At 41.9% G+C, this 18,307-nt stretch overlaps 1 protein-coding gene across 1 annotated transcript in view; it reads left to right on the plus strand.

The window, feature by feature from the left end:
* The window catches only part of grik2 (glutamate receptor, ionotropic, kainate 2), a 540,292-nt gene that overhangs the window by 401,190 nt on the left and 120,795 nt on the right, over window positions 1–18,307 (plus strand). Inside the window, exons 13-14 of the mRNA XM_061715437.1 lie at window positions 13,038–13,156; window positions 16,421–16,638. Coding sequence (XP_061571421.1) covers window positions 13,038–13,156; window positions 16,421–16,638 — 337 coding nt within the window. The remainder of the gene's footprint in view (window positions 1–13,037; window positions 13,157–16,420; window positions 16,639–18,307) is intronic.

The raw sequence follows: 18,307 nt of genomic DNA on the forward strand, positions 1-18,307 counted from the left end.
AAACTTTTGTTCCCATACAACTTTGAATATTTGTGTTTGTTTGTTTGTGATCTTTTTCTAATTTTAGAACAGGACTCTTTTTCGGTCTCTCTATGTCTCTGTCTCTGTCTCTCTCCGTGTGTGACTCTGTCCCTGTCCCCTGTTCTTGGCTATTCTTAGAGCCCTTTATTACAGGAACTTGAGTTACGACTGTGTTTTACTTAAAAAATAGGGGAAAGCAATAAACAAAACAAACAAACAAAGAAACCATTGTTGTTAGTTATCTTAAAATGTCACCTCTTCTTTCTGTTTGTATCAATGACTCAGTGGGTCCCAACTCTCATGCATGGTGTGTCATTGTTACAATCCCTGCATGATTTTACCCCTGAGTTTATTTTGTCTACAGCTTTTTTATGTCTTTCTTTTTTGAGTTACAACCCAGATTAAGAAATAGCACATGATTTGTACTTCTTAACGTCAGTGTTAGCATTATTTTTTTTACGAGTCAAGTTTTTGTGAAGAAACAGGACCAGTGATTTTTGGGTGTTCACTGAGTTAATGTTCTTAAGTTGTGGCTGTTGTTTGAATCATGATGAATAAAACAGAGAAAAGAAAGTGTATGTTAACTTTAAAACTTTTGGGGCAGTGTGGCTCTGTGGGAGCCATGACCTGACAGTTCTACAGTTAGCACACGCAGATTTCTCAATGTTACTGGCAATATGAACACACAAGAGAATGAAAAGCAGCAACTGCTATCTAAGTTGGCTCAGAATATGCACCTATCTCTATTTAATATCACAATATGTGCTTGGGTAAGTGTAAAAAGTTCCCGATCATTATATGCCTTCTTTTCTTTTCTATACACATATGAATGCTAGGCCAATGTTGCTTTGCATGGTTTTTGCTACAATGGAACAAATTAGTCTGAAACATTTTTATGAAATAAGGGCTGTAAAAAGCAAACATACATTTTGAGCAGAAACATCAGAATTTACTTCCCTCTCCTTTGAAAACAAAAAAATGTTCTATACTTAATGAGACATTAGAGTTTATTTAGGTTGTACAATGCTTTACATTAATCTGGCGGCAACTGCAAGTGTCTTGTCTGAATGAATTCCCCCTGTGACTTTTCTATAAGGTTTTGGGACAGTAATTTGAACCCAGGACCATACATCACTATCACTGTCAGTTTCCTATGACAAAGGTCTGAACTGCTGCAGCCACATTAAATGTTATTTTAATGACACCTCTGTTCAGATAACTTGAATATGTAGTGAACTGATACGGAAAAGCTGTTTTCTCTCATTGTCACTGTTTTACACAGGCACTGTGCTCTTGTTTTTTCTATTAGGAATGATGGTAATCCAGTTCAATACTAAGTACTTACTCGATATGTCTTACCCTATCTATGTCCTGTCTTGTGCGAAAGGCATACTTTGCATATGTGTTTTGCATACTTCAGGAAAACTTCTATTTATCCATGTTTGGGCCATGTGGGCAACAGGCCAAGCAAATAGGCTAAGACTTTGCCCACACTGGCCACCTTCTCTAGCTCCACCAGAGGAATACCAAGTCCTTCACAAGTCGGCTGAGAGATATAATACATCCAGCATGTCCTGGGTCAACCACAGGGCCTCAGGGCCTCAGGGCCCAGGGTTGGACATGCCTGAGCAGAAACTCTCATCCCTGAATATTGGAACTTCTCAACCTGTTTATAAGGGAGAGTCCAGCCATCCTGCAAAGCACACTCATTTTAGCCACCTGTCTCTGTGAGTCTGTTCTTTCTGTCATTATCCACAGTTCATGACTATACGTGAGGAAATGTAAATTGATTATTTAACAGAGAGCCTTGTCTTTTGGATTTACCCTCTTCTCTTTGTTCTGCTATCAGGTACCATTACTATGGAACCAACTTCCAATCTGGGTTAAGGAGGCTGACACCACCTCCACCTTTAAAACTAAACTTAAAACATTTCTGTTTAGTAAAGCCTATAGTTAGTGTTTAGTAAACCTCTAGCTGGTGTTGGTAAATCTCTAGTTAGTGTAAACTCTAGTGTGTTAGAGTCAGTAGTCATAGTTGCAGCTATAGAACAAGACTATAATAGTTAGTCTCAAACATAGCTTTGTGGTAGATATGCTGCTATAGCCCTATGCTGCAGGGGGGACCGACATGATCCACTGGGCAGTGCCTCTCACCCTTCTTCTCTTCTCCTCTTCCCTTCTTCTCCTCTTCCATTTTTTATTTATTATAAGTATCTCATAGCCATCATTTTTGTCAATCGTTCTTGTAGTTTGTTTTGTTGGTCTGCTCCCCCCCTCTGATTACTGCTACTTCCACCTGTCTGTGTAGATGACTGCTATATGCTTGCTGACATCCTGACCCCCTCTGACCACATCAGTGTCTGCTGTCTACATCTGTTTATATAGTCATCCCTGTAGTGCACCAGTTAGCCATTGTTTCTGTGTCTCTCCTTTCTCTGTTATTCATTCTCTCTGTCTGTCTCTCTGTCTTTTCCTGCTCTGCCCAGATGGCCTCCTTCAGGAGGGCCCCCCTATGATCCAGGTCCTGCTCAAGGTTTCTTCCCTCCTAAAGGGGAGTTTTTCCTTGCCACTGTTTAGGAGCAGCAGAGGGCGGTAGGGAGGTTGGTGGAGTAGACAGTGGGCAGAGGGGTTGTGGAGGGGGGGTAGCAGGGAGGGGGGTTGAGGTGTGAGCCCTTAAGGCTGAGTTATGGTTCTGCGTCAAAATGACGCCGTGCTTACGGCGTGTGGTACGTGTCGACGCGTATCACACGCCGTCACTGACGCCGTCCCTGACGCCGTCCCTGACACCGTCCCTGACGTCACCTCCCAAAAATTGTAACTACGCGTCGAGGCGACGCAGACCAAACGCAGACCGAGAGGGCTGTGATTGGTTCGCTTGGTAGCAATGCATTTCCGGTTTCCGGTTTGAAGCAGTCGTAAACTTAGCACTCTTTTCTTTGTGTATGTGTGATTTTTTTTGTTTTGTTTAGTTTTTTTGCACAATAGTTGTCCTTCTCCTCTTTCATTCACTGTGACCAGAAAAGTCGGATAAACCATTCAGGGAAAGATCGCGAACTAGCGGTCGCGGGGGGTACTGCACCGTGGAGAAATAGAGTGATGGAGAAGTCCGAAGTGTTCACGACGGCATCACAGCGTCGATTTGACACAGAACCATAATTCAGGCTTTAGAGCAGCAGAGGCTCCAATCGGGGGAAGTTGCAGCAGGGCTGGTTGGGTGAGAGGAGGGGTGGCTGGTGGTTTGAACTGGTTGAAAAACCTGTTCCGGTCATTCACCCGCTCCTAATCCCTCTCCAGCGCAGGTCTGGAATTGTTACGTCCTGAGATGGTGTTCAGGCTCCTCCAGACCCCGCTGACGTGATCCGACTGCAATTCTTCCATCCTCCTCCTGTAGCTGCTCTTTCCCTCCCTATCTTCTAAGGTTCTAAAATGACATCCCCTTAATATTAAAATTCTCCCTGTAAAATAATTCGGTTTAATTGTAAAGTAAACAATTCATTGAAGTCACTAAAAATCGTTAAAACAATTCATTTTATTTTGAAATAAATAAATAATTCATTCAAGTTGATGTATATGCACCAAAAACGATTAAACGTGGTTAAAAACATTTTAAAATGATGAAGGAAAAAATTAATTTTGCACTCCCAACTAGTCAATCAATGAGCCCCAGGTGATCAGCTACGTAATTCTACGTCCTGTCACTACTTCCGGTTTGCGGACATTTTCTCACGCTCGCTGCCTCATGACCGGTTGATACATTCTGAGATAGAATCTGTTGTCATCCACTAGGTAAGACATGAAAATAATCTTTTAGACAAAGTTTTATCAATTCTTGATGATGTTTAACAGCTGCTGATCGCTGTACTGTTACATTTAAACCTTTTAGAGCAGCGAGAGAGACAGGATGATTTTGCCGATCTGGCGAGCTGAAATGCATTAAAGTGCATTCATACCTTGACTCAGCGGTGAGTGAAAACAATCTTTAGCCTGTCAGGTTGATTATAAGGCAGCTGATATTCCTGTTAATTGGCGTAAATAGCCATGAAAAGGTGCTAATGGTGCTGGCCACCGAATGTCTTTTGTGATGCTTATTAGTTTGGGCCTAGCCACTTAGCTGGTATGGTTGCTCATTTGGCCCCATAAGCTATTGAAACACTGACTATGGTGTTTTTTGTTTATAAAGGAGGATTGTGGCAGACACAATTATGGACCTCGCACCCATCAGGACTGTTGGGAAGGGGGCGTGGTCACAGGTGTTTTATGGTTGCTTAGCAACGTGTGTTCGGTTTCTGTTGTCAGCTGTTAGTTGTCAACTGTCAGTTCTGTTGTCAGTTGGATTCCGTTGTCTTGGAAGTCCTGTTTTACCCATCTGGAGTCGAGTTTCATCCTGCCACATTGGTGACCCCTTTTCTGTGTCGAGGACACAGAAGAGATCTCGTCCTCATCTCTTCAGCCTCCACAGCCCGCAAGTTCCGCTGCGGCTTTGAGGCTCCCTGCGTTTTGGCAGGAGGACCCAGGCTCGTGGTTCGAGCACATCGAGGCGCTGTTCCAGCTGCGGGGAATCACGGAAGATGATTCCAGACAGTCAACTCAGCGGGCCCTGCAGCTGCTTCGTGCGCCCCCGCGACGGGACAAGTACACCATGCTGAAACAGCTAATCCTCCGGAGGTCCAGCCTTTCTGCCTCGGAGAGAATTGACAGGTGACAGGTCGGCGGTGGATCTGATAGACCAGATGCTTTTACTGCTGAGCTCTGACGATGACGGATTCATTTTTCCACATCTTTTCCTGCACCAACTGCCGCCGCCCGCCCACGCAGCGCTGGTGAACTCCGCCTGCCTTTTAACGGGAAACTACGGCCGTTTGGCTGATGAAGCAGATTGAGTCCTGCTCGCTACCCGGAGTTTGGCCGTTCACCACCCTAATACCTATTTTAAACAGGCCTTGAATGTCTTAAAAACAAGCTTTTGATTTTTTTTGCGAAATAAATTAGAAATTCAGCCTCTGAGCCATGTCTTTAGCATCCTAGTCTCTAACCTCATTATCTATGTGGGATTCTGAGTGGGCGGGGAGGCTATGATAATGAGGCTCTGTGCTGATTGGCTGCCTGAATGACGCGTAGCAGGGGAGGGCACAAAGCATCGCTTGTGTTGGTTTTTACAACAACAACAGAGCAATTTGCATGTCTAGCTCGAACAGACGCCATCACGATACACCGCTACGAAAAAATGGCGGAAGCTCTGACCGGCGGACATGTTGTTGTTCAGCCAGAGTTAGTTGTGGCCGTGGTTTCACGCATCGCTCCCGTCGTTACGTAGTGGCGGGAGCAGAATCTGAATGGCTCCCCTTTAAAGTATCTCTGGTTCATCTCCATGGCGGCTCCAAAGAGCCGAGATTGTGGTTAATTCCCGCCAACCCGAGCTTCCAACTTCTCCAAAGTCTTTTCTATCCCGCCAATGAGTTCAAAAACCGCAGCTAGCCTACAATTCTGTTCAAAAATCGCATCCAGTTCACCATTTTTGCTCACACACCGTTTCAGTGTTGGTCACACAGCTTATCCCTTCAGACACGCCAGGCAGCTTTGAAAGGGCCAGAAAAGCAGTTGACGTTTTCCGAATTTGTCGATATACCAGGTAACCGCCAGCTCCAAAAAGCAGAAATCGTGTTATCAGAAATCCAATTATGTAGAATAAATATTTAATAAACATTTTTGGCAAATATTATCACCACTTTTTTACAAAGACGTAGCTGAAATTCATGCCACCTCTACAAAACCTGTTCACACATGAATCATTGGACCAACCTACTTAATGACTATCACCAACCATTTCAGCTTAATACCTCTGAGCAGAGGGGTCGCCACACCAGATAACAGTCAATTTGGCCTGATTTTATGCTGCATGCTCTTCCTGAGGAAATCCTGAACTCCCACCTGGTGGCCAGGTGGGGGGGGGGGCATGCTGTTATTTGTATTGCTGGTATCTGTGGAGGGCTGGCCAGCTGGATGGTTCCTGATGGGCTGGAGTGAATCTAGTGCACTGGGGTTGACACACCAGTACCAAGTGTGATTTAGCCCAAAGTTTTGGTCGCGATCACAAGTTTTTGCTGTACTCAAGTTGTAGGTCAACATCACTGCTTTACATGTATGTGTCTCATCAGCTATTACTGTTTCAGCTCATGCACAAATTTGAAACAACATCCAACATAACTATAAAACATCATACATTCACTTACACACATCACTACACACACACACACACACACACACACACACACACACACACACACACACACACACACAGACACACACACACACACCAATCAATAACACACACAAAATCCATCACAATCTGTCTCAGTCTGTCTTTCTGTACTTCATTGTTTGTGATTTAAGTCCTCTTTGAAAAATTCTGTCTCATTTCCTCATAAAGTTTGTTAAATTAGACTTTCAAGAGAGCGGGTGTGTGGGACTCTCACCTTGACTCGTTCATATGCACATGGAAACGTACATTTGCTGCAAGATCAAATTGCATATATATAAATAAATAAATAAATAAGAGTTGTTTTCCATGTTTGACACTAACCCATTCAAAGGTCCTTGAGCTACACAATACAATATCGTCCTTAGTGTGTTGGGGTAAAAAGTAGCACGACCACTTAACAGATTATAGTGCTCAAAGATTTACTCAGTAACTCAGAATGTAGGCAAGGCAAGTTTATTTATATAGCACAATTCAACAGAAGGTAATTCAAAGTGCTTTACATCAACATTAAAAGCAGCAAGATACAATTAAACAGTAAATAAAAAAAATAAAAAATAAATAACATAAAATGAAATTATAAGAAAAGCGGTAAAATAATAAAAAGCACAACTTGTTAAAAAATAAGGGCAGTAGAGTACAGCAGGTAAGTATTTAATTTATGAGTACGTTTCAGTAAACAGTAATGTTTTTAGGCCTGATTTAAAGGAGCTGACAGTTGGAGCAGACCTCAGGTCTACAGGAAGTTTGTTCCACAGGTGAGGAGCAGAATAACTGAACGCTGCCTCACCTTGCTTGGTTCTGGTGCTGGAACCACAACAAACCAGATCCAGATGAACCTCAGTGGCTGGGAGCTTCATAGGAACTAACAGATCCAGATGAACCTCAGGGGTCTGGGAGCTTCATAGGAACTAACAGATCCAGATGAACCTCAGGGGTCTGGGAGCTTCATAGGAACTAACAGATCCAGATGAACCTCAGGGGTCTGGGAGCTTCATAGGAACTAACAGATCCAGATGAACCTCAGGGGTCTGGGAGCTTCATAGGAACTAACAGATCTAGATGAACCTCAGGGGTCTGGGAGCTTCATAGGGACTAACAGATCCAGATGAACCTCAGGGGTCTGGGAGCTTCATAGGAACTAACAGATCCAGATGAACCTCAGGGGTCTGGGAGCTTCATAGGAACTAACAGGTCCAGCTTGTATTTTGGTCCAAGACCATTCAGTGCTTTGTAGACCAGCAGTAAGATTTTAAACTCTATCCTTTGACTCACTGGAAGCCAGTGTAGTTATTTCATGACTGGTGTAATATGGTTCAGTTTCCTGGTGTTTGTAAGGACTCTGGCGGCAGCGTTCTGGATCAGCTGCAGCTGCCTGATAGATTTCTTGTTAAGGCCTGTAAAGATGCCATTGTGATAATCCAACCTACTGAAAATGAATGCATAAATAAGTTTTTCCATGTCTTGTTTAGACAGAAACCCCTTAATTCTAGCAATGTTTTTTAGGTGGTAGTAGGCAGATTTAGTGATAAACTTTAGATGGCTGTTGAAGTTCAGGTCTGAGTCAATAATTACACCAAGATTTCTGGCTTGATTTGTACCTGTCAATGACATGGAGCCAAGGTGAGCGCTGATCTTTGCATTTAGCTGGAGAAAATTCTGGCACATCCACTCATTGATTTGATGAATACAGTTACTCAATGAGAGTAGGGGACTGTAGTCGTGTGGTGACAGTGAAAGATAGAGCTGTGTGTCATCGGCATAAGTATGGTAGGAAATGTTGTGATGTTCCATAATCTGAGCTGGGGGTAACATATAGATGTTGAATACAAGCGGTCCGAGAATGGACCCTTGAGGAACCCCACATGTGATCTTGGTTCTCTCAGACTCATGGTTTCCAATTGACACAAAAAACGCCCTGAGAAAGATTTGAACCATTGAAGCACAGTGCCGCTAAGTCCCACCCACTTTTCCAGTCTGCTGAGTAGCATGTTATGATCAACTGTGTCAAATGCAGCACTGAGATCCAGTAATACCAGAACAGAGGATTTGCTTTCATCATTATTCAGATGAATATCATTTAAGACTTTGATGAGTACAGTCTCAGTGCTGTGTGCCAAAATTCAGACTGAAATGTGTCAAAAAGATTGTTTTGCATCATAAAAGCATGAATTTGCTGGAAAATAACCTTTTCAATGATTTTCCCCAAAAAATTGAGGATTTGATATTGGCCTAGAGTTATTAAGTGCTGTAGCATCCAGATTTGATTTTTTTAGAAGAGTTTTATAACTGCAGTTTTCAAGGCAGGTCGAAACTGGCCTGCTTGAAGAGAAGTATTTATTATCTGCAGTACATTCGGAGCGATGCAGTTAAAAACTGTTTGAAGAAAGTTTGAAGGCAGAATATCAAAACAGCATGTTGTGGGCTTTGATTTTGAAACCATTTCTGTTGGGTTGTATAATCTAAGAGGCTGAAATGTCCCAGATTGACTAGAGGATGGGAAGGCACAAGTGTTATCATTCCTGGCTTGGAGCTGCACATTGCTTGCCTTATCTGTAATGTTTTGTTTGTGAAAAAGGCAGCAAAGTCATTGCATGCCTTTTCAGACAGCAGTTCAGGGGGGATTGAGGCTGTGGGGTTTGTCAGTCTGTCTACCACAGAAAACAGTGTGCGAGCATTATTACAGTTTCTATTGATAATCTCTGAAAAATATGATTGCCTTGCATTCTTCAGTTTCTGGTTATAGTTGCGAAGACTCTCTTTATAAATGTCGTAATATACCTGAAGTTTGTTTTTGCGCCACTTGCGTTCTGCTTGTCTACATATCCTTCTTTGTGCTTTAACCAGTGTGGCGTTTCTCCAGGGTGACCTTTTCCTCCCGGACAGAACTTTGGTCTTAATTGGAGCGATAGAATCAATAACAGTCATAACATTGGAACTGAAACTGTAAACAAGGTCATCAAATAGAACTGAGGGAAGGGTTTGTGATGGTGTAAAACCCTGGGTGAATAATGCACAGGTGACATCATTTATATTACGTTTTCTGTTTACCTCTGCTTCACCTTTCATAGGATTGGCAAGGGTGGTCATTTTAAACAATACACACTAATGATCAGAAAGAGCAACATCGTTCACCACAACCTCTGAGATATTAAGACCTTTAGAAATAATTATAGATCTAATATTTGACCGCTGTTATGTGTTGGATCCGTGACATGCTGGGAAAGCCCCAAATTATCCAGAATATTTAAAAGTTCCTTAGCACACCCATCTTTAGGATTATCAACATGAATGTTAAAATCATTCATTAAAACAACACAATCAAAATCCATGCACACAATTGACAGTAGTTTGGCAAACTCATCAAAGAACCTTGGATCATATTTGGGGGGTCTGTAGATGGTCATTAAGATGTAGTTATGATGCTGTGATTTTATCAATACAGTCATACATCTTCATGTCGTCTTGTATTGCAATAGCCAACACAGTACTACTGTTCCTTGTGAGGAAGACAAGAATGACAAGACAAGAATTAACATGCAACAAAGGTTTTATTATTGTTATCCTCTATGGAGATTTTACAGCCACTCAAGATTGCAATTTCTGACTTCCAGTGAGTTAAAGCAGCACAACGTAACTTTCAGCTTTTCTGAGTTTGTCGGCATCTTTTGGACAAAAGCGGTAGTACTTTACCAGAAAGAACACTACGTTTCCCATGAGCACCAGCGCGTACTGCCGGAAAACTCCTGTCCCGTCGCGTGCATTTGTTTTGAGAGAAGATGGGATGCAAAAACGCAAAAAAAAAAGATGTTAAACTGCTGGAAAGGAACTGGAATTTACCGGGATAGCTTAAACAAGGAAGCCAGGGAGCGGTATATGGAGAAAATAATGATTATTAACGGTCTGGATCCATATGAAATCCCTACTGAAGAATGGAGCTCCTCGTCGGAGCTGCACTCTTTAGAAAGGATTTACTGCCGCAGTTCTGCAGAACCACCGTCTCCGGCTACCTTGTTTAGGAGTGTTTGGCAGCTGCTTTGGTAAATGTTTGACTCGCCATGTGTTTCAATAAACTTGTATAATACTACAACATACAGTACATGTTTTGTATCCCTCTTACTTTTCTTTTCTTTTTTTTTGACTGCTATATTATAGAGGTGTAACGGTACATGTATTTGTATTGAACCGTTCGGTATAGCGTGTTCGGTTCGGAACGGAGGCGTACCGAACGAGTTTCCACACGGACATAATAAGTAGAGGACCGCACGTTGTGGAGCAGAGCGCTGCTGCACATAGGCAGTTGCGCTCACACCGAGAAAGTATTAAGATTAAAGAAAAAAGCACTAACTAATGAAGAACTAAAGAGCTAAGCACATAATTGTGACAAGTCCAGTGTTTCCCCTACCATTGTTTAAGCCTGGCGGGGCCTGGCCAGGCCTAAAAAAAAAACAATGATCATTTACGTTTATGAGCGCCTCTGCAGCGCTGTTCTGCAACGTGAGTCAACCTGCTTCGTTGCGTAGTAAAGCCTGAATTATGGTTCAGCGTTAAATCGACGTAGAGCCTACGCCGTAGGGTACGCAGCGATGTGCACTGTACGGCCGCTCGCTGCGTACCCTACGCCGTAGGTTCTGTGTTGGTGTAACGCGGAACCATAAATCAGCCTTAACGATGCGAGTACCGCTGCTGAGAGCGCGGGCATATTATTATACATTATGGGATGTATAGAGTTTGTAGCCAGCCAACTATGGCGCCGGCCAAAAAAAGAAAAAATATCGCGGGCGACAGACAACATTATATAAAGAAATGTTTCTACCAGGTACGTGTGTTTGTGTTTGCATGTGACGCTGCAGGGAAGCATGAAGGAAAAAAACGCCCGACGACACACCATGCGTCCGCGGGGTCCTAGCGCGGCACACGTAGAGCCAAAGTTATTTTGTGTGTGTATAATAAACAACTAGCACGTTTATATTTTGCATTTTGTTTTCTTACTGTACTGAAAATGAACCGAACCATGACCTCCAAACCGAGGTATGTACCGAACCGAGATTTTTGTGTACCGTTACACCCCTACTATATTATGTTGAAGAGGCTCCGAGGCGTGAGCAATATTTTTGTTTTCCTCGTGAGATTATTTTTTTCCTCTGCAGCTACAAATAAGAGTTAATATTTTTTCCTCAACAAACTAGTTTTATCTGAAGATTGGGGTTAATTGCACCGCAGAGAGCTGGTCAGCAAATGCGTTTAGCTGGCGAAGTGGGGAATAAAACCCGTGTTTTGATCCGACCCGGTCTGTTGAGTGTTTGTGGTTTAAGGCTGATTTATGGTTCTGCGTTAAATCGACGCAGAACCTACGGCGTAGGTTACGCGGTGACACGCACCGTACGTTGCGCGTCGCCACGTACCCTACGCCGTAGGTCTGCGTCGATTTAACGCAGAACCATAATTCAGGCTTTACTGTGTGGAAGGTTTGGTCGTTACAGCCGCGATCCAAGCGAGCCGACGACTCTTTCACTCTTTTACTCTGTTATCTCAGATACTTGGGCTGCGTGGTTCTGCCTCCGAGCAGGAAACCGGTGAAAAGTTAAACCATTAGCCATCTTTTCCCCACGTTTGTTGTGTGGAGCTGCTGCAGCCACAACGCAGCAACGGGTTACCAGCTTCTGCGGAGCTGCGCTCTTAGCCCCACCCATTTTCGTCTGGACTGCGAATCGGGAAGGAGGGGGAAGTGACGTATGCCGTAAAGCAGTCAAAGCCATAAAGATTTGTAGTTTTTTAGTGTGGCAGGGTTCCTACCATGCTCCTCAAAGTTACATAGTGCCAGTGAAGGCGATACAGACCCCTCAGACCATGACAGAGGTGTCATTAAACCTGTTGGAAGTTGATGTACCATCACAATGACTCTGGAAATATGATATTAAGGTGGAAAAGTTACGTAGTGTCGCTTTAAAAAGCCCACACTGAGGAAAGATTATACAGTATTATCCATTGCAATTTGATTAGTCAAACCCTAGTGTCTGTTAAACTTCTTGAGACCAGGCCCTGTTCCCCGCTGTACTCTGGCACAAACCAAATCAGGTCAGGATACTTAATTGTAGGTCAATCAACCTTTACTAATGTAATGTCACTTTTATTTAACATGAATAATTGAGAAATCTCTTTGCTTCAGGAGTACTTTGACTAAGAAGGAGCACCAGAGCAAGTGTGGGCATGATGGGAATGTACCATTTGCTCTGCTGCATATAAATGCTCCTCCAAGATTATCAGTTCTTTTTCTCATCTTACAATGCAGTTATTTTCGGAAGCCATTGATTGAATTAATGAGGGAATTGCCTTTTGATATGAGCACGCCTACATGAAGAGCCACTTTTGGATACTGAGTAACACTAATTCAAAGCTGATCCCCAGTGACTTTGTTATTAAAGTTGAAAAAGAGATCATTCCAATGAGCAGGCTTTTTCCCTCTTTCTTCATTTTGCCTTTATTTAAACTTGATAACTTATCCACCATGTTGATTCATAATGAACTCTTAACTCATGAATCTAATTAAAAGCAAAGCAAGTACTATATACATATGAAGGTGTAATTTTGTTTATTCATTCAAGAGGTGTGTCTTGACAACTGACTAACCTTCGTTTTTTTCTATTTCTTCTGCAGGAAGGATTGCCCATATTAGGTTTCTTTTACTGTACAGAATCGTTCAGAACTGTCACACTATACTAAACATGAGTTTGTGTGTGTTTTCTCTTAATCATCACAGGTTTAGTCCCTACGAGTGGTATAACCCTCATCCTTGCAACCCTGACTCGGATCTAGTGGAAAACAATTTCACCCTGCTTAATAGTTTCTGGTTCGGAGTTGGAGCTCTCATGCAGCAAGGTAGACGCCTCTGCCTGCCCCAATTTTCTAGCACAAGTCCCACTTTTTTGCTGGGGGTCAATCGTATTCTTTTACCAGGCCCATGACCATGCATGGGGGTCTCGATGCATGTAGCTTCACAAGTATAGTTAATCAGGTTGAGATTGAGATGATTTGGAGAGATGGGATCAGTGAATCAGTATGTTGCATCTGCATGCTTCTATCTCCATGTTACTCACATGTTCCTCCTTCCTCCTTTCCCCCATCTATTCACAGATACCTGAGCAGGTATGTACATTCATCAAAAATAGCTGAGATGGTTTAGATGATTGAGATTGAAAAATAATGTAAACAGAGAAGCCTGTCTGTTTGATTTCATTCTGCCAAACCAAGGCCATATCTTCTCAACCAGCTGGCAGCACTGGACTAAAAGTTTAACCGATAACATCAGTGGCCCTTTTCTTTTACAATGCATGTTATAGAAAAAGATATGTTGCATTTTATAATTAGCATTTCGTCCAATGCAAATTATGCATAACTTTGACCAATTATTAAAAATCGGCATGCTTTATGTTTAAATCTTGCAAATGGGCAATGGGGAAAGAATACACTGAAAACTAACTGATGTACTCAAAGCTTAAATGCAAATTACAAGAATTAAATAAACAATGTAGATGTTTTGTTTTAAATATAGTGGGATGGAGTTAGTTTTTATTCCCCAAAACTCAGATATAGTCTTTGTAAGATAAAGTAAATTCATGTTTTAATTATTCCTTTAAACATGCCTAACTAAAACACAATGAATTGACAGCATGATTCAAGCTAAAATGTTGTACAACTGGGCAACCACTTGAGATGATGTAGCTGAGCGGTACTGGGCCAGGCAAACACAGTGTCTGCACAACGCAGCTCCAATCTTTCCAGAGGCTCTCCTGCATGGTTGTCTGCCGCGCCCCCCAGAAAACTGTGGGATGTGCTGTTAGGTCATGACGTTGCCTTGGGTACATGACAGTCAGCCCCAACCAGAGTCAGTTTGAGTTCCACTCGCCCCTCAGACTGGGTCCCCCTTTGTTTTCTGTTCAGGCTTCTGAGGTGGAACAGGAAAAGAGGATTGGTGATGGTAACATGTTCCACTTTTAAAACTGCATTTAAAACTGGAAGCAAAATCTGATGTTGACACGGATCCTAAATACATTTCTTTTTCTTTGACTCAGATTTTGTTCTTGGTTATGATTTGATGAATGGGCACAGTGGGTGGCTGGTGGCCATTTTAGGTGACCGTAACAGCATGGATGAACCATATCTGTAAGCGTGGGGTTTGCTAATGAGAGAATAAAGATACACGGTAGAAAAAAAGCAAGAAAAAAAGATGAGAAATATAAAGTTCCTCTGCAGTCTGACAAAGGTGCCCCAATGTCTACATTTAAAAAAGAAGATGACAAACAGAATAAATCAGATCAAAAACTGTGAGATGGAACAGACCCCAAATATCCACAACAGTAGTTATTCACATGATTTATATTGTAATGGTTTCAACTGTATATGACGCTTTTCTAGACACTCAAAGTGCTCACATTATTCATTCACTCCTCATTCACACTTGGTGGTGGTAAACTACATGTGCAGCCTCAGCTGCCCTGGGGCAGCCTGACGGAAATGCGGCAGCACAAACTGCTTCTCCACCGCCGGAACATTCATGCTGCTTTCATACACCAGCGATGCCCTCACTAGAGGCAAGGAGGGTGAAGCGTCTTGTCAAAGGACACAACGACAGACGACTGGGGGGAACGGGGGTACAACCGCCAATCCTTCCATCGTTGGACGACCTGCTCTACCACCTGAGCCACTGCCGCCCTGTTTTTGATATGTCATTTTGATCTGTTCAAGGTTATAATACCAGTTTAAGATAAATGACCCCTGTTATTTGCAAGATGCAATCATATGTAAGTAACACAGAAACGTTAATGTACAATACTACACTAAACTCGAATGGTATCACAGTACAAAAAAATAATGCAGTTTTTCCCTATTTGGGTCTTTAATCAATTTCATTGTAAATAAAATTCAGCTACTTTTAAATAGAAAATGTTGTCAAACAAACCTTTTAATAATTTTCAAATCAGTTTCTAAGTTTTAATAAAATAAGTGGCTTCCTAGCAAGATCTGCCTTACTAGTAAACTCTCTTGTGTTCTTGTCGATGCTGGGAATATTTCCTCCAGCCTTCTGGTCCTTCTCCATTGGCACATTTGTGACTGCAGTTAGTCAGATCTTCATTACAGCATGTTCCCTCTTATCAGATAGCTCACTAAAGGGACCATGAGAGTAAATGTGAAGAGAGTGTGCAAATCCAGGTGTTAACGGAGTAGACCACGGAGTTCTTAACTTCAAATGTTTCTCGCTTTTTATCAGTTTTCCCTCTTATTGAATTTGCAAAATCTCATCTTTCAAGTGTTTAAGCCGCTTCACCAAAACAGCTATTACATTTCCCAGGTTAATCTTTTTTCACCAGAAAAAAACCTCATTCCCCCACTCTTGCTCCCTCATTAATGTTCTGCATATATTCTGCATTAAAAAGCAGTCACTTTCACAATCAGGCATTGAAAATAAAGCAACAGATATTGTGAAAAAAAGAAAACACTAACACTTTATGTAGAACTCAAAATCCATTGTTAAACATTTGTTAATGGCAGCAAAAGAAACTTGTTTTACTTCATAAGGTTCCCTTCATCAAATACATTATCACAGATTTCATTAACGTTTACAAACGTCCGCATTCAATTTTTTTTTCTTTTCTATTCTATTTTTCATTGCAAATCAACTGTAAAACATTTATCTTTGAGGGGACCAGAGATACGACAAATAAGAAAAGCTAAATTTTATTAAAATCTTGCATCTTTTTTTATTTAAAATAAAAATACTGTTAAAAACTGTTTAGCTCAAGGAAGTCTTCAGCACTACACAACACAATGAATATGTGCCATTTATATTTGACCTCAAATTCAGTCATTACCCTGAGAGTAGGCTGACTTTAAAGAGAACTGATTGGAAAAATGCTTTAGTTGCAAAAGACGACAGCCCCATGAAGGCAGGAAATGAATTAACCAATCACAAATGGAAAACTAAATATCAATGGTCATTGTGTGGCCCACTCTGTCCACTCTATACCTTAGCATCTGTGTGAGAGATCCAGGCAGCAGATGCACCAGGATACTATCGGGTTTTGCCCTATCTCCAGTCTAATCCTGTTTCCATCCTTGCCCCTCTCTTTTCCTCCTCTAATTCAGGGTCTGAGCTCATGCCAAAAGCCCTCTCTACCAGAATTGTAGGAGGAATCTGGTGGTTTTTCACACTCATCATTATCTCCTCCTACACGGCAAACCTGGCAGCCTTCCTCACTGTGGAGAGGATGGAGTCACCCATTGACTCTGCTGACGATCTGGCCAAACAGACGAAGATTCAGTATGGAGTAGTAGAGGGCGGCTCTACCATGACCTTCTTCAAGGTAATGTAAGGCTTTGTATTGCAATATATAAAGCTATCAATCATACTACATGGTACCATGTTGCAAATGGCTGGAACGAACAAGCCTGAGAAGCCAGTTGGAATACACTTACCTTAAGTCAAAGTCACACATTTTGGGTTGGGTTACATACAGTAGCTACTGCTAAGATGTAAATATAATTGGTAATACTGTACATTCCAATCAAATCAGTCCAAACATCAAAATTTGGAAACTAACTGGTGCCAGAACTTGACCTGTCAGGCCTCTGCTACTGGCCTATTGCAGGTGCCAGCAGACTTCCACTTCCAAGGATCCTGAAATTATCCACTGTGGCTCCTAGCTTTTTCAGCCAATTCACGAGGAGCTGAGGATTTACTAATGAATACAGGACCTTCTGTTTCAAATGTTGTTTCAGTGAAAAATCAGAATTAACTGCTGCATTTAGCCATTGCTTGGTTACAACAAGCTTCCTGTTCTTAGCTAAGCTCTGTCCTGTGATGCTGCAGGCAAACCCACACCCAGTTACAGTGGTCTGTTAGTAAAAGTCAATGCAGTGCTTAAGGGCAAAAGTGGTGACAAGTCAACAACTGGCTGTGCCAGGCGGCACTCAAAACTCCATGCCCCTAATCATTTATGAATGTATTGCATTGCATTCAAACTTGATTTACTCATGGATTTTGCATAGACACATGTATTGTATGTAAAGTGGACCAAAGTGGTAACAAGATTTGGCTCTCTATCTGGAGTTATAGTCCTTTTTTTGTTAAAAATCCATCCATCCATCCATCCATCCATCCATCCATCCATCCATCCATCCATCCATCCCTCCATCCATCCATCCATCCATCCATCCATCCATCCATCCATCCATCCATCCATCCATCCAATGATTGTTGTTAAAAACACATCCTGAAAGCCTGGACAGGGCAAACCTTGGTGCAAAAGCAACAGCTGATGTTGATCTGAATATTTCTGACACAGAATAATGTCCAATTTTAATTGGACATTATTCTGTGTCAGAAATATTTTCTATTTTTAAGCAGTTTTTCATATACATTTACATTCACACATTGTGGGGTTCCCATACCAGGAAAAAGTATTCTTCTTTCTTTCTTTTCTTTTTTTGTATTGTTTTGCAGTCTATGGAAAAAAAAACGGCTTCAAAACTGCTCTTCAGAAAACCAATACATCATGTAACCAATGTTTCCTGTATTGTATTTTATATCCATAATACAGCTTCTTAGCTTCAGGTTGGCCCATGGGTCTTATTTCCTGGAACGTGATGAGTGTTAGTCTCCTGTTGAAAAAAATCATGGCCCTAAACACAATTTGCATTTGAATTAATACCCATGAACTTTCACAACCCAAGTGATAATACATATTTTTCTCCAAAACTGTAAAAAAGGCCCTCTCCCTGCTCTCTGGAACATGAATTAATGAAAGCCCATAAGGCTGTCACTAGTCTGACAGAGACAAGAAGATGAACAGCAATGCTACATGCAATTCCATTCCAAGTAACCTGCGTTCATGCATGCTACATTTTCAACACAAACAAGTCCTGCAATGATTTGTTCACAAGTCAAATCATTCCTAAAGTCAAGTGACAGTGATAACCAATTAACCACCTTATCACCATAATCAAATGCTGTTGATCCTTATTGCCACTGAA

Source organism: Cololabis saira, chromosome 3 (assembly GCF_033807715.1).
Source record: "Cololabis saira isolate AMF1-May2022 chromosome 3, fColSai1.1, whole genome shotgun sequence".
Classification (NCBI taxonomy): domain Eukaryota; kingdom Metazoa; phylum Chordata; class Actinopteri; order Beloniformes; family Belonidae; genus Cololabis; species Cololabis saira.